Raw genomic sequence first — 16538 nt, 5'->3', positions numbered from 1 at the left:
CATATCAAGTTATCTTTCCGTTATGTCACCGCAATGTCAAAGTAAATGGCGTAGCCAGTAGAGCACTCATTGCTAGTTAGTGCTTGTTATAATACATGATTACATGTGTTATGTAGAGATTTATGATATTATTTCGGGAAATTATTGTAATAAGGGGCTTAGACTCAATGTCTCCCCTATGTATTCGGCAGTTTCATTAATTAAGGCTTGAGGGTAGCCGCACTAGTTCTTTATTTCAAAAAAAAAAGAAAAAAAAAGAGAGACTTATACTACTAGACCAAATAATATTGAGCATAATTATAAGATAATTATTTTTTAGTCTCTACGTTAATATATACATATATTCCATCCTTAAGATATACCTTATTCGCACCCAAATATTATTACCAAATGAAGTTAGAGCCAATATAAGATACTCAATATTTATCACAGTGGTGTTCACCTGGTCAGTTGCTGACCAAATAATTTATGCTCAACAACCCTTAGATTTACATCAAATGGTGGAAAACAAAACACCTTAACTTAATAATAATTCTCTCTGCTATTAGATTAACATCCAAAGGTGGTTGAGCATTATTTTCTTGGTCAATAACTGACCAGGTGAACATTTTCGATATTTATCAACAGTCAACCCCATGCCACCCTCCATAATTAATGATGAGAAGCATGCTTTATTATTGTTGTTGGTGTAAAGTCGTTACCGATCAATGCATCCTATATTGGACCAAACATTTCTTCACCAAGAATCCATCACTATAAGAAAAGAGTGGTCTATTCTTCTAAGCTAACGCTGGATAAGTAGATGATGAAGCTCAAAGTCTCAAACCAAGAACAAATTGTGTGGCACTGAAATTGAAACGTTATTAATTAAGTAAAAATGATGGAACACTCAATAAATTAATTATTGATTAGGACACAATTTTGATCGATGCCAAAGTTTGAATATAATAGGTCACTAGATGCTCAATACATTATGTAAACGACAAAGGATGGAGTGAAAGAACCTTTGTTAAAAGCCTAAAGCTTTGGAATTGATTGAAGACTAGAAGTGATAGACGTATGAAATAACCACCGCCCCCCGCCCCCCCCCCCCCCCCCCCCCCCCCCCCCCGGGACGAACATGAATTGCTTACCCTACCGACACTTCGATGGGTCTTCAGAGAAGATATACCTGCCAAAAATATATAAGGAGAAGACATATAATTGGGTCTACCAGACTACCATGTCCAAAATGATCGATCGAATCTATTTTTTGCATACTTCGACCACTTTCAATAATTGTTCAGTTCTTTAGAGGGAACATTTTAAAAAGTGTTGAGAAATTCATAATCGAGTAATACTTTATAATTTTGTCTTCTTTCCTTTTTCTTTTTCAAATAAATACTTCTCATAGGATAAAGTCTAACAATACAACAATAACGACAACAAATCTGTAAATATGTCAAACTCAATAAGTCAGTAAAAATAGTAATCATGATAGAGGAAAACTAAGGCGCATAAACTTTGCTCTAACAATAATCTACATCCAAAGCAATAACATCCATATAAACAGCTATTTCCAATTAAGAGGATGCCCATCCCCACTCCCATATACCTGAATCCCTAGCGCTCATAGATGCATTACAATTATCGTCATAGAGGACAACTTGTATAAAAATAAGAGTCTCATTTAAAGACATATCAATAGAATGATATAAATAAGCAAAGTGAGCTAACCTATAAGCTACACTATTTGTTTCACGAAAAATATGTTGAATTCTAACAAAGTCAAAAGCTTGCAAATACTCCTTTTTTTCTTTGAAATAGAAGTTGAATTCATTAGATCAACAGCCAATAGGCTAGAGTCTACCATAACTTACAAAAACAAAACTCGGCAAGAAAGTCCGAACTAAACTATAAAAGCTAGAGTAGATCATTAAAATCTCTGGGACGCTCGTTTTTAAACAAGCCTATCTAAGAATGTATAAACCTTGCCCTCTACGGAAAGGAAATCATTCAACTAGCCCTTCCTTGCCAAGCACGCAATTGTGGTACAAGCAAGAAACTAGAAACGTCATAGAAGACTCATAGAAGTCCATACACTCTCACATAAGCTTTACCCCAAGTAACAGAAAACTAAAAAAGAGCCAACTCCTTCCCTTTCGGGTTGGAGTGTTTCCCCACAGACTGCTTCATTGTTGGAGACTTATTCTTCTCCTTACCCTCACCATGCTTTGAGGTCTGCTGCTTGCCACTAGACGACGACTTATTTCTATTGCCAGAAAGTCGTCCTCGCTTCCGCTTCATATTCCCAGAATGAGTCTCCTCCTGTATAGGGTCCAGGCCAAGCTTTTCAGAATCAAGAATGAGATTGCTCTTACCTACCACCAAACTCAATTTCAGTTTCTTAGGGGAGATAGTCAGGCTGTCGTCTCTGTTTCGACGCTTGCCAGTGATACGTTCTGGAGTTTCCGCTGTCCCCTGAAGTTCACGCACCACAACAAGTCACTTCTGCTTTGGAAACAAAGCATTCAAACATGGTTCCCCACTCGGACCAGGATCTGGAGTCTGAAATACCAACTGTGGACATGGGGTGGTAACCCTAGCTCTTACACCTGTAGTGAACCCACTACCACTAGCATGCCCCGATGTTGACCCCACCCAAACTCCCAGCGAGCCCCCACTGTTCATCTCTGACACCGTGGTCTGGGACCCCAAAACAATTCTCTCGGCTTCATCATCGTCTTCATCCAGTGCCGGTCCGGAGCATGGCAAACCCACATGTGTGACTAATCCACATACATAGCATCTTCCGAAAAGCTTGTCATAACGGAATTGACAGTGAAACTCGACCGCATCTTCCACCAAGTACCACTGCTTGAAAGGCAATGGTTTATTCAAAGGTATCTCAACCCTAATCCGGAGTTTCCCAGTCTTCTTAGCATTCTTATCAATTTCCTGAAAATCCCCCAGCGTGTAGCCGATCATGGTCATGACACGTTCAGACCGAAACGCTGGTGGTATTCCCTGAAGAGTTATCCAATATGATGCCATGGCTAGGGGCACTTTCTCCACCGGCATGATACCATCATATAAAGCTAGAGCCACAGGTGTGTGATTATACCCCTATGGGGCACCCCGCCATACCTGAACTCGATCAGACGGATCCGACAGCGTGAATAACACCCTTTGTCCTTCTGCTTCCTCCACCTGCAACGACCCATTTACCCTCCAGGCGTTGCGAAACATCCCCATGAAAGACCTGACCTTGAAATCCAGAGCGGTGAGGAGCTTGCCCACCAAGAATATGTTTGCCTGTCGCAAACCCTTACCCTACGTAGGTCGCAAATCAATCTGCCTCTTGCCTTCAGCGATAGCAAGAGAGGAGGCTAGTCTAGCAGCCATTGCATCAACAGAAGACATTTTGTTGACAAGGAGAAGCACTGAACCGAAACCCTAACCCTAGGTTTTTAGAGAAAGAGTTGACGGCTCAAACTAGGTTTTTTTGGGGGCTTATTTGCAAATACTCCTTATAATCATCAAGAATCGGACTAACCTCAGATCGAGTTGTTCTCAACCTGTTGATTAAGCACAACTTCCAAGATAGAGGAGTCACTCTCAATCTCTTTCCAACCTTGATGAATGGCCAAGAGCAACCCAACTCTACATGTTTCAGCCTCACTATGTAGCGCCGAGCCATCCAAAGAAGAAAGTGAACAAAGCCTTCATTTAGCCATCTAAAGAAGATCTATTTCATTGTTTCTAGATTTAAGGACTGACCATTGTTCTAAGCTCCTACAAAATCGAGTCTTTGTACATTATATTATGTTAGTTTCAATTCATTTATATTTATTTCGATTCATCAGTTTGAATTAGCAAATATGAACTTCTCCACATTGACCTATCCCTTACAAGAATTCGAATCCGTGTCTTAGACATGAAATAAAGACAAATAGAAAGAAAAAGATAAAAGGGAAATGGTGGAGATAAAGCCATAAAGGTTAGAGATTAAGAGATTCAAGGAACATGATTGGAAGAACAAAAGCCTAACATGGAGTAAAAGCGAACGAATCGGGCAATGGCTTGATGTGAATCTCGCGATCGATTTTTATTTTTTCATCTCCAACCCTCCCCCAAAAAAAAAATTCATGTTTGATGTGAGTGAGATTTGAATCCATAATCTCTATAATGTTAATTAGGCCATCTACTTAACAGACCATGACTCACAGACAACTTCGCTATTAATTCTTAAAATCGCAAATCTAATATCGAGAGAGTAAACCTCGATCTGATTTGAGAAGAACGAGAATAAATGGTTGTTTCATTCTTTAGGTCTTCTCTCTTGGAATGATACACTGATACAATTTATAATTAAGTGTAAAGAGTACATTTTTGATGCAAATAGATTATTAGACAAAAATCCTAAATAAAAACAATTCCATATGAATAATAGCCAAGTCAATCTTTTCACCATAACATTTCATTCAAATCCGGTCTCGACTCTACAAGTTTTCTTCTTCCTTTTTGTTCTTGTGGGTCAAATCTCTCAAAATAGTAACGCATGGTAGTCATCTCAAACATGAACACGCAACGCATGTGGATCTTGGGCCAAACTTATCTTCTAACGCGTTTATTTTTGTGTGTGTCAGGTTTCAACTTCAGGTGTTTAGACTTTAGGCTTTAGGCCAGCTTATCCAAGCCCAACGTTGAGAGAAGCATCGATGTTTACTTAAATGTGCATAGAAAAGAAAAGGTGCTACTTGAATCAATCAGTTTCTCATTTACGAGCACAAAGGAAATTCGAATGCCGTTAATTGGATATCACATAAAAATAAGTGAACTTTCCTTCTCCATCATGGCTTTACGATAATCATATTATCATACTTTAAAGTATATGCGGTGCATTCGTTCCTCATTTAAGGTTAGTAAGCATGATGTATATTCTTCACTTAATGGACGACAACATTTGAGCAAATACAACAATCATGGTCACCTCAGACAATTCATCACCTAGTAGTCGAGCATTGTCGACCACCCTATGGACACATATAACTTATGATTCAAGCTAACTTGAGATACACTATATTGTCAATAGTAGTGACTCACGAAATAAATACGATTAAGTTTTATTGATATTCTATATAGTCTAAAATAATCATAGTAAACTGAGCAATCGAATATGCAATCGTGGCTTAAGAAATTAACTCAAAGTGATAAAAGTAAGGAGATTCCGATAAAATTCAATGGAAAAGATAATACCTAGCACGAGTTTGGGAAAAAGCAAAAGAAAAAACGTATATTTTCCCTGGATTAGAGTAAGGGACCATAGTCATTGTGAGGCTACCAAATCAGTTTGAACCACGTGGTGCAAAACAAGGCCGGCTTTCGGTTACGGATTTGGATCATGAAATGGATGGTCCAACTCCAAGTCCAAATCCACCAACTTCCTTATCCAAAGAAAATCCAAAGAAAATGAACAAGTTTGACACTCCTAGTCCCAAGTCTGCGCCTTGATTTTGTCATAGGGAAAACAAAGTTGAAGTCTTTTTTATCCTTCCAACCAAATTCTTGAATCTTCATAAACCCTCTGCTTTGTTTCTACACCCCCCACGAAACCGGTTCCCTCTGCACTCAAGAAACCCAGGTATTCTTTTTCTTTTCCACCCACCTTTTTTTTTTTTATCATATTACTTTGATTGTTATCAAAGTTTCTTTCTTGAAATCTTAAAGAGAGCATTTGAATCAATGGAAGAGTAATAATGGGTTTCTTTGCTTGAACTTGGTTTGGTGAAATTTCTAGTTTATGTCTTGTTGGAATAAGAATTAACAAACTGATAATGTATACTGTGCTTTGTTGAGTTGATTGGAGTTCTTTCTAAGAATTGAATGCAACTTTTGGAAATCTTAGATAATGGGGTTACTGTGGATTATGCTAAAAGTCCACTGTTTTGATATTGTAAATGGAATGGGGGTTGTTAGGATGAGATAACAGTAGTGGAAGGTGCAATCTGGAATCTTGTGGGTAGTGCACTAATTATAGGATTTTAGATATTGGATTAGCTGTGGAGTTAAACATGCAAGAAGAGAGTCACCTTCTTGGTTCATCAATTACTGCCATGACCAGCAAAGAACTGAAATTGCTGTAATTAGAACGCGTATGCAGAACCCAGTTATTGGTGTGATTCCAAAGTAAGGAAAATTTCTTTTTTTAACCAAAAATGTAGCATAGTCAGCAAACACATTTGAGGGAAATAAGGGTTTGATGTCTTGTGTCGTGCCTGCATGTATCCAGACTCGAAGAATTCATGTAACGGCTCTGAATTCTGGATGTTTTGTTGTGTTAGCAAATGTTTGCGTTTAATTATTTGGTGAAAAGTTATTTTGATTTCAGGGGTTGCTTTCTTTTTTTTCTCTTACCTTTGTTTTCCTTTCTTCTCACTGATACATAAGATTTATTTCTTGTAAAGCTGATGATGTTTCTTGCATGGAGATCAGTTCTCCATCGTTGCTATTTTTTTTTTTTTAAGCAGTGGTTTAGAAGGGGATGATTGTTCGGTCTGGGGAGAATGGAAACTAATGGTAGCATTTCTAATTCCCATGAAAGTCAACCTTCAGATGCTTCAGATAGTACTAATAAAGAGAAGCCTACTGAGAAAGTAGTCTTTATCAACCATGGTATGTCTCTTCCCAGATTCAGTCCTACCCAAGAAAAACGAAAAGAAGGAAAATGAGCTGTCTTTTGTTACAAACCCCTTGTTTTCCTTCCTGTCACAACAATGAGTCTACTGTTTTCTCTAGCACTCGTACTCATTCATTCACAAATCACAAGTCTCTGAGTTGCGTTGTGAACTGTGGTGGTTGTTGGAAAATTGGTGTTGGTAGTGTGGTACATGGTTTGATACATGTTAGAAGCATACTAGATGAGGACTTTCCTCCAACACTTGAAGAAGTCAATTATCTTGATGAGTTAAAGCTTTCTTCATTAAATTATTAATCTCACTTTCATACATTGTTGGAAAATTGGTGTTGGTAGTGCGGTACACGGTTTGATATATGTTAGAAGCATACTAGATGAGGACTTTCCTCCAACACTTGAAGAAGTCAATTATCGTGATGAGTTAAAGCTTTCTTCATTAAATTATTAATCCCACTTTCATACATTGTCTGCTGCTGAAATCTATCTAATACAATGTTAAGTAATTTTTTGACTTTTATTTAAATCTTATTCCTTCAATAACATGAATGGCTTTACAATGCAGCCGAGATAGCTTGGCAGGAGACAAGAAAAGAATGGGTTGGTGATCAGTCTCAAAAACCACGAAGAGCACCAAGAGAACCAATAATGAGGTAAATGCTATTATTAAAGTTTTTTTTTCCCAAACTTATTACATTAATGATTTACATACTAATAGATTGCATCAGTTCGTTGGTCACGCCTGATATTCTCTATAGATTTCTTGTCTTCAACTAGATCTACCAAAAAAGTACTCATTATTTATTTAGAGTTTTCCTTGGCGGAGTAACAGACCTTAATTTGCCAATGATCTAGAAGGAAAAAGTGAAGGATTCATCAATATTTGTGTCATTGTTTGTTGAACTTGGAACCTTTATTACTATTATTTTTTTGTCTGAGGGTATTCGTTCTTCAAAGAAAACTTGATACTAGCATGATTTTAAAGTGTCTAACATACCATTTGAACCATATGGTCTCTTCTGAAGCCTTTATTGTCCTACCCTCCACCTTTCAGGGAATTACTTCATGTTAGAGCTTCTTGAAATTTTTTATGTAAAGGGTGATCCTTGAGGAAAAGAAACTGGCCTCTCTTTTGAAAATATTCTTGCTTGTGAAACAGAAAAAAGATTAAGGAAAAAAGAAGAAGATAATAATTCACCTTATCTGCAAATTGATGAATGACAACCTAAGTGAAAGAATCATATGCTCCCAAAGTTGCAGTTGATGAATGATGCTACTATGATTTTTTTGGCTACGCGTGTCATATACTTGTTCAATGGATGCACAGCCTTTTTAGTTACCTCTTCAGCACAAAAGTACTTTTTTTTTTGTCTTAAAGATGAAAGTACTTAAGGAATCTTCTTTTTTCAGCTGGACCACAACGTATGAGGATCTTCTTTTAACCACTCAACCTTTCCAGGAGCCCATACCTTTAGCTGTAAGTTTCTGTTTGCTTTCCTTTCTTTCCTACTCTGGGTGATGTTGATATGGATCTCAATATTGGTGTCCTGCAGGAAATGGTGGATTTTTTAGTTGATATATGGCTCGAAGAAGGCCTATATGACTAGATGATTGGAGCACAGTAAAAATTTCACCCAGTTTTTTGTGTGGATACTGATGCTGAAGCAAACCTATACCTGACATTATTAACTGATGTTAGATTTGGAATTTTGTTCATGATTACTTAAACTGGGGACTGGAGTGATTGCATTGGAAAATTCATTACATGTAAAGATCCATTCATCTTAGCATATTGCTTCAGGATAGCTAATCATTTGTGTAATCAACTAATCAGATTCTCTAGTTTGCCTACGATATTGGCCTTTTAAGAATGTACTTTTGACAACTCTTAACATTTCGTGATAATAACCGAAGAGGTTCATGTTTCTTGATTTGTTGTCAACTTGTCTATCAACTACTGTACTTGCATTTTACTCTGGTTATAATCCAGAGAATTCTGAATCTTTGAGCAAGGTAATAACCGAAGAGGTTCATGTTTCTTGATTTGCTGTCAACTTGTCTATCAACTACTGTACTTGCATCTTACTCTGGTTATAATCCAGAGAATTCTGAATCTTTGAGCAAGGTTTATTTCGTGTTAATGTTATCATAGGAGAAGTTTAGTGCTTATGCGTTCATGGTTGATGGAATCAGGTACCTGATTCCAGTTTACAAGGTGTACAGTAGCTCACATTTTCAATGTGGGATATGTGAGACATCAAATCTGCCTCAGAGAGGGAACTTGAACTTGAAGTTAGTAGATTTTTTTTTTGGTCTGAAAATTAGTAGAGTTTGGGAAATGGATATACAGCTAGGTGGAGTCCGGTCTAGACTACAGTGGCCAAATATAAAGGAAAACTCTACTATGCTCCGGAGCAGGGTGTTTCAGCTGTTGTATTTACAGTTGAAAAGACCTGAATCATGCTCCCGAGCATGGAAACGAGATAACTTAGAATCAGCATGACTGTCCGACTAATCAGCAAGCCATTGTGTCGGTTGAGTCCAGATTTTCTTTTGCTGAGGTTGGATAACATCAAGCTTATGTGGACACCTTTGGCTATTGCCTTTGCCAAATCTGAACCCCTCAACTATCTCAAAGAATAATGTGTGGTGATAGCAACTCATGGATGATAAGGGGGGTTATGACCGTATTTTCTGCTTCTCATTTGGTGCTCCAACCAAGTCTTGTTCAAGTCAAGAGATCTTGAATGGCAGTCAAGTTAACACCTTTTGGTTGACACTAATGTACCACTGATACAGTGGAGCTGATTGGGAGGGACCCATAAAAAGTTCAAGACAAGTATCCAAATATTCATATTGAATTGATTCTTCCCTAGTTGCTCAATTTAGCAATTCCAATTAGGGCTGGGCAAAAAAACCGCAAAACCAGGAAAACCGGCCCAGGCGAGCCGGTTCGGTCTAAATAATAACAGACCCGATCCGGTTCCGGTTTTTGATTTGGAAATATGTAAGAGCCTGTTGGACCCGGAATCCAGATACATAACTAATAATATATATATATATATATATATATTTTTTTTTATTATGCGTACAATCTTCTTTTAAGTTTTACTCTCTCTCTTCTTTTTCCCATTCTTCAATTTTTTGTCTTTCCTTTTCTTCTTCCCAACTACTTTGATCTGCTTCTATGTAAGCTCTTCCTATTTATTGAGTTAAAAATTGCACAAAGTGTAAAATGTCACCCAACGTAATTTCACTCGTATTCATTAACAGAATAGAGTTTTAATTATTTTGGGTTCGACCCATTCAAGACAGAATGTGTCTCTTAATTACAATCCCTTGTTACAAGGGAACACCCTTTGATTCCATTTATAAAGAAACCAATGTGTGGTTGTTTGTTTTTGCGGCTGCACCAGAATTTTGGAATGGGTTGCCTACGTACCCGAGAAGGGATCAAGCCACTCGTAGTTCAAGAGTTCCAATGAGTGATGACCCATTGGAGGGCTTGGATTTTTGGAATAGGGATAATGTTTAGGATGTGGTTGCATCTAGATTATTTGATTCCAGATTGCCTACATACCCTTGCGGGATCAAACCACATGTAGTTCCAGCATTTGAGATATAAATGGGTAGATGACCCATTTATTTTTGGATTTGTGTTTGAGAAATTTGTGAGGGTTTAGAGCCCTTGAATGTTTGTTTGGGTAATTTGAATTAATTTGATTTTTCCGGTGTTTGGGTGAATTTGACTAGTAGAGTCAGTGATTCAGATTGGCTGAATTTGATTGGCAGAGTCAGGGATTCTATTTGAATTTGTGGTTACATCTAGTGGGTCGCTAGATTGCTTACATACCCTGTGAAGGGATCAAACCATTGTAGTTCATAATTTTGTTGATTTTTAAACCTTCTTGGTTGTGTACCAAAAGAACTTGGTTTCGAAGCACTTTTACGAAACCAATGTTCGAGTTTTTTTTATATGGACGCCCGTAGCATCGACCAAACTCCAAGTTGCACTTTTTAATTTTCGTTTGAAGACTGGAAGCACCATTGAGCTTTTCTTTGGGATTCCTGATTTAGACATCACTGATGTCGAACCTCGCCTAGCTCTTTAATCGGGCCTAAATTTGATATGGGCACCCAATTTATCCTTCCTACTTCTATTTTGTTCTTCTTCCATCTTAAATAAAACACAAAACCAACACGACATGAAGATGGACTTGAAGACTGAAGCTGCATTAGAGATGCGCTTGGAAATGGTTACATAGGAGCTTCCACAAAGCAAATGGGAGATGGGGCTGTGTCTCTACTCTTGGCGCTAGTGTTATTTGTGTTTTCTCAGGCTAGCGATACATTTGTGACTTGTGAGGCCAAAGCGGTGCCATCTCACAGCAGTAATTTGGAACACCGTCATCCAAAAGAAAAAAACATGGGATTTGGACTCATGGTAGGGGATCGCTGTTTCTCATTGTTTCATTTGTAGAGTAGCAATCATGGTGCCCACCAACTATTCAATGAAAGGTCAAAGACAAATTCTGCAGCAATGTCCTTGCTAACTTTTGGCAGGGGTAGTCTCCGTGAGCATTATCTTATTGACTTTTGCTTCTTCCCTTCATTGATTTTGAGACCAAGCTTTGTTTTATTTTCTTTGCTTGCAGGTGCAATTAGATCACAGGGTGTTCAAAACCCATCTTTTGTCTTCGTGCACTTTGCCTCATCATTTGCATGAAGCGAATTCGAAAGAGGCAGTGGACACCCGACAGATCAATCAAACCCATGAGAAGGGCACACAAGGTTGTCGTTGAGTTGTATGTTTTTCTTGTGCTACTACAATTTTGCTTTAATATACATTTTGAATTGCTGCACTCCAAAAGCATGCCCCAACTCTTCTTTTTTTTTTTGTCTCATTCACCCTGATTAATTGCACCGCCAAGCTTTTCTTCTTTAGCTTTTCTATTGTGACACCTCTACCAGATTCAAGCCTTATCATCCTTTTGTCATGTTCATATATTTAATTAAGAGAAAATTTCATATACCGTCCCTAAACTATGCTGCCAAGACCAATTTGATACCCAAACTCTCAAAAGTATCTATGTGATACCCCAAGATGTATTTTGACATCAACGTGATACTTCCATCAAAAATCTCTAATGGCACCGTCTGTTTGTTAACGTGGCAAGCACGTGGGTCCCATGTGATATTTTTATCTAGTGTAAAAATGTATTTCTATACTAATTAATTTTAAAAAAAAAGTAATAGGAATAGGTCGAGCTCTCTCTCTCTCTCCCCCAATCTGATCCTCTCTTATTTCTATCACAATTGGTTATTTTCTGGGAATGGATTTGTGGGTTTATGAAGAACAGTCGGAGCAGTGACGAAGCCTCTGCAAAATTTCAGTTTGCTGTGGGGATTTGAAATGGGGGAACCAGAATCACCTGTAGTGCATGAAACTGGATTTTGATGGCGAAGCGGCGGCTCGTTTGATTGGCGAAGCGGCGGCGGGGCTGTGGGGGTGGTTCGGCGGCTGGGAGGGGAATCAGAGGGGCAGTTCGACAGGCGGAGCAGGGTAATGAGGCAGAGGATTGAGAGCGTCGGCGACAGCGAAGAGGAGGAGGGGATCGAGGCGGTGAGGGAGAAGCTCATGTTTGAATTCAAAACAACGGTGGACAAAATGAAAGACTTAATTTTGAGAGGGGAGAAGGAACAGGTGGAGGAGGAGGCCTCGCATGGTTTCGAGATCGAAGTCCGGAGGTGGTTCATCTGCTTATGCTTGAGGTGTTTGATTTGCAGGGATGAGAGGTTCTGTGATTTTTGCCATTGTTGTTGAGGTAGTGGAGCTCGCTCTTTAGCTTCAACTCTTCACTCAAATCGAGCAATTGATAGTGTGTGGGAGAAGCCAAAGGTACCAAGTACTAACTGCCAAGTCTTTTTCTTGGTCTAATTGTGCTCAATTGCTATCTGGGTTGGTTTTGCTTTTTTGGTTTATGCTGGGTTTGTTTTTAGTTCTTGTATACATGAATTCATAGTTATATGTTGCTTTGGCCTTGTGATTGTGATTTTGATTGGAGTTTCTGGTGTTGTTACTGACATGACGGCGGCGGTGGAAGAGGAGGACGCTGAGGTTGTGGCAACGGAGGAGGGGGTTTGATGAATGGAGGTGCTATTAGCGAATGGGTGATGATCTCTGCAAAGAAAGAAGATGGTTGGTGGAGCTAAGGATCACTAAAATTTGGTGTGTAGTGAACCGGTTTCCCAGTTGGTTGCCCAGGAAGAGGAAAGCTGCTAGGCAGAGAAGAAGGAGATCTGTTTTGGCGGAGAAGAAGACATGGGCGTCTCCGGGTGCCCAGAGCAGTTTTCTGAGTGCAGAAAGATTTGAATTTTTTTTTTAATCATGTCACCCAACTTTCATTTTGGGTCCGTCCGCCGGGAGTTAAGTGCGAAGAACATGGATTTGTAGCAGGAATTGGAGAGGATGATGGCAGCGTTGGTGATGGTTTGGGTGGAGGGGAAGGAGATGAGAGACTAGAAGAAAAGGACTGAGGTTGAAGAAGAAGCAGAAACCATTTTTCTTTGATTCTTGGGTAGAGGAGAAGAAGCTGAGCTTGGGTGGTTTGGCTAGAATAAAATCCTAGAAGAACAAGAACAAGAAGAAGAAAAAGAAGTGAAAAGAAAAAAAATGAATTAACAAAAAAAAAAGGGTAAATTGGTCATTTCACTTTTTCTAGGGGCCCGCGTGCTTGCCAAGTCAGCAAACAGACGGTGCCGTTATAGATTTTTGACAGAAGTATCATGTTGATGTCAAAATACGTCTTTGGGTATCACATTGATACTTTTGAGAGTTCGGGTATCAAATTGGCCTTGGCAGTATAGTTTGGGGACGGTAGCTGAAATTTTAACTTTAATTAAACCTCCATATATGGTCTGCAATACCATCACGTGTAAAGTATGCAAACAAAAGCTTTTATTTTTCGTCATATTATAAAGTAAGACAAAAACTTTTGTTCGTCGTCCATTAATTGTTCTCAGTTTCTTTACTCTCTGTTTCATCTTTGCAGCAACACTTCTTGTTGGTTCTTGACAACTTTAATTCCTTTTTTGTTTGTTGCCTTAGTTTACTTTGTTCGGAATCATGCATATATATTGTCTTATAAGGGCTCGGTGGATTAAACCCCTTTTATAAGGACTTGGGTTTCCGTAAACATGAGCCACTGCATCATTCTGCTGCAACCAATGGCTAATGCTCAGAAGCTTCAACATGTTAGAGCAAACTTGGAGCCAATAGCATATTTGAGGCGTCGCTGGAAGGTATAGAGAGCCAGGATCATGCTGTTGGAACTTGAATGAGCAAGACCACTACTAGAATTTTAAGAGAACAAGGACTGCATCACTGGTATTTAATAGAGAAAAGCCTGCTGCTAGGATTTGAAGATGATATGGTACCCGAAGGCACCACCGGAGCTCGACGACAACCTGGTACCCGAAGGTCCTGAACGGAGCTTGAGGATGATATGGCACCCTAAGGCACGCCGTTTCAGAGCTCGACGACAATATCGGCACCCTTAGGCACGCCGTGTCGGAGCATATATGATATTGATACCCTACGGTATCGTTGGAGGCCCGCATCATTTAAGAACAACAAAGGATGTAGATACCTCTCACTATACATGGATAGTTTGCTACCTCACCAAGCATAAACAACAACCTCATGGAATCCAACTGTTACTTGCATCTTGTAGCCCTATGTTCAAGCTACACTACGGTATCCGGAATAGGCAAATACGTCGCCGGGAAGCCACCTTCCCAGCTGATACGCTTAAAGCAAGCGCATAATTTAACCCTGAAAATGTCATCATTAGTATATGGTAAATAGGGATCGTTCTAACTGAGGATTGAGGGTACACCTGTCATTGTAAAACAATTAAAGAATTAAAATAAAAACAAAGTATAATATTTACAAAAATAAAATAAAGAATAAAAATATATACAAGTGAACACAAAAGGGGGGTTTTAGGATTATTAAATAAAAAATTAAATAAATAAAATAAAGAAAATATAAAAACATATATACAAGGGTGGAACGAGAGGAATAAAGATCAAAAACACAATCATATGCCAGAAATCCAATCACAATTCTTATAGTTGATTTTCTATGTCATGAGAAAGAAGTTAACCATGTGAAACGTTAGAAAGCAAACGATTTCCCATTTTTTACTTTCCTTGAATAATTGATCTAAGTGAAAGCACCTAAATCAATCCTATTGAACATGCAATCATAGTCTAGAAAGCTAGCTAATCAAGAACACATTCAATGCATGAAGAACAAAGAAAGGATGTCAACCAATGTGCACAACCTAGTTATGAATAAGTTCACCTATTTACAATCCTCCTTAATTGATTTAGACTTTTGTCCAAAGCCTTTACTACTTAAATCTAGCTCCAATTACATGCATATATCCTAAGTTGGCCACCAAAGAACATAAACATGCAAAAGTTTTATGTAAAACAAAATCAATCAACCAATCTCACATAAGCAACATATAAATCAACATAAAGAAATCACAACTTTATTTCAAAACATATAAATGGGCTTTAAACTTTGCCCTTAACGTCATGTTAACTAGAATTCATAACTCTACGAATCAAACAAAGGAAAACAAAAGAAAGTATGAAATACACCGTGAAAGATGAATAACGAAGCCTTGAGATGAAGAACTTGAAGATCCTTGAAAGCAAGCAACCTTCTAGGGACGACCCAAGGGTGAATGGTGGCTAGGATCTTGATGTATTGCATGACTTCTTCTCCTCATTGCTTGAGACTCAGAGCTTCTGAAGACTAGAGAATGTAGATAATTTTTGGGCTAAATACAGATTACTACCTTATAGTTTGGGTCCAAAATCAATTCAGTATCTGAACTTCTAATTTCATCAAAAACACCCATGCACTTTCAATTTTGATCTAATAGGTCCAATTTGTTAGTTTTCCGACAATTGAATTATTTAACTTGTTAATATGGCTCATATATGGCCTATGTTTTATGATGTGGTGCCTGCAGGCCACCTCTAGTCAATTTAAGAGTGAGTCATACTATTAAAAATAAATAGCTTTTCAACAAATAATCCAACTATAACTTGAACCCATAACAAAATATTAACGAATTGGACCTATTAGATCAAAATTGAAAGTGCAGGGGTGTTTTTGATGAAATTAGAAGTCCAAGGACTGAATTGATTTTGGACTTAAACCATAAGGTAGTATCCAGTATTTAGCCCATAATTTTTCTAATGTTTATTTACTGAGGGAGAGAGGTGTTGTGGTGTTTAAAACGTCTAGAGAGGAGGCTATATATAGGGGAAGGCAAGACTTCATGAATTTAATTTCCAAAGAATTTTCTGGTTGCACCACACAGCTTCGACCAATCACATAGCGCCACGTCAGTTCTGTTGTGTCATCCAACCAATCAAAAAGCTCCAAAATCAATCACTAATATATTGTTGCCAAATTTCCCATGATTTAATCTGATTTAATTCACAATTTTCGGCCAAATATTTAGGCATGAACCTAGACAATGTATCTGGACTCATTTTTGACATTTTCTCCCTTAAATCTCTCCATGACTTTATCCTTAACATCCTCCCCTTGATTTTCTCTTGATTTTCACATTAAAATTGCAGATTTATTCTCTAATTTCAGCCAACATATCTTGAGGGAATTAAGCAATGAATCTGGACTTGTTTTGAGCTTTTTCTTGTTGCACAATCCCTTGAAACTCTCCCAAGATTTTCTCAACGTAATCTCCTTGATTTTCACATTATCTCCATCATTTTCCATGCAAAAATCAGATTTAATCTCCCATAATATTTCCCACGT

General features: G+C 38.2%; 1 protein-coding gene across 1 annotated transcript; it reads left to right on the top strand.

The window, feature by feature from the left end:
* The first annotated feature begins 5414 nt into the window (after positions 1 to 5414).
* Positions 5415 to 8615, top strand: LOC112193892. The gene is made up of 5 exons (XM_024334150.2): positions 5415 to 5623; positions 6475 to 6654; positions 7239 to 7326; positions 8084 to 8150; positions 8227 to 8615. The coding sequence occupies exons 2-5, from the start codon at positions 6546 to 6548 to the stop codon at positions 8278 to 8280; spliced, it is 318 nt and encodes a 105-aa protein (XP_024189918.1). The 5' UTR covers positions 5415 to 5623; positions 6475 to 6545; the 3' UTR covers positions 8281 to 8615.
* Positions 8616 to 16538: the final 7923 nt, after the last annotated feature.

This window comes from Rosa chinensis, chromosome 3, assembly GCF_002994745.2.
Source record: "Rosa chinensis cultivar Old Blush chromosome 3, RchiOBHm-V2, whole genome shotgun sequence".
Lineage (NCBI taxonomy): Eukaryota > Viridiplantae > Streptophyta > Magnoliopsida > Rosales > Rosaceae > Rosa > Rosa chinensis.
Note: the sequence above shows the minus strand (reverse complement) of the source record. Positions and strands in the feature narration are given on the sequence as shown.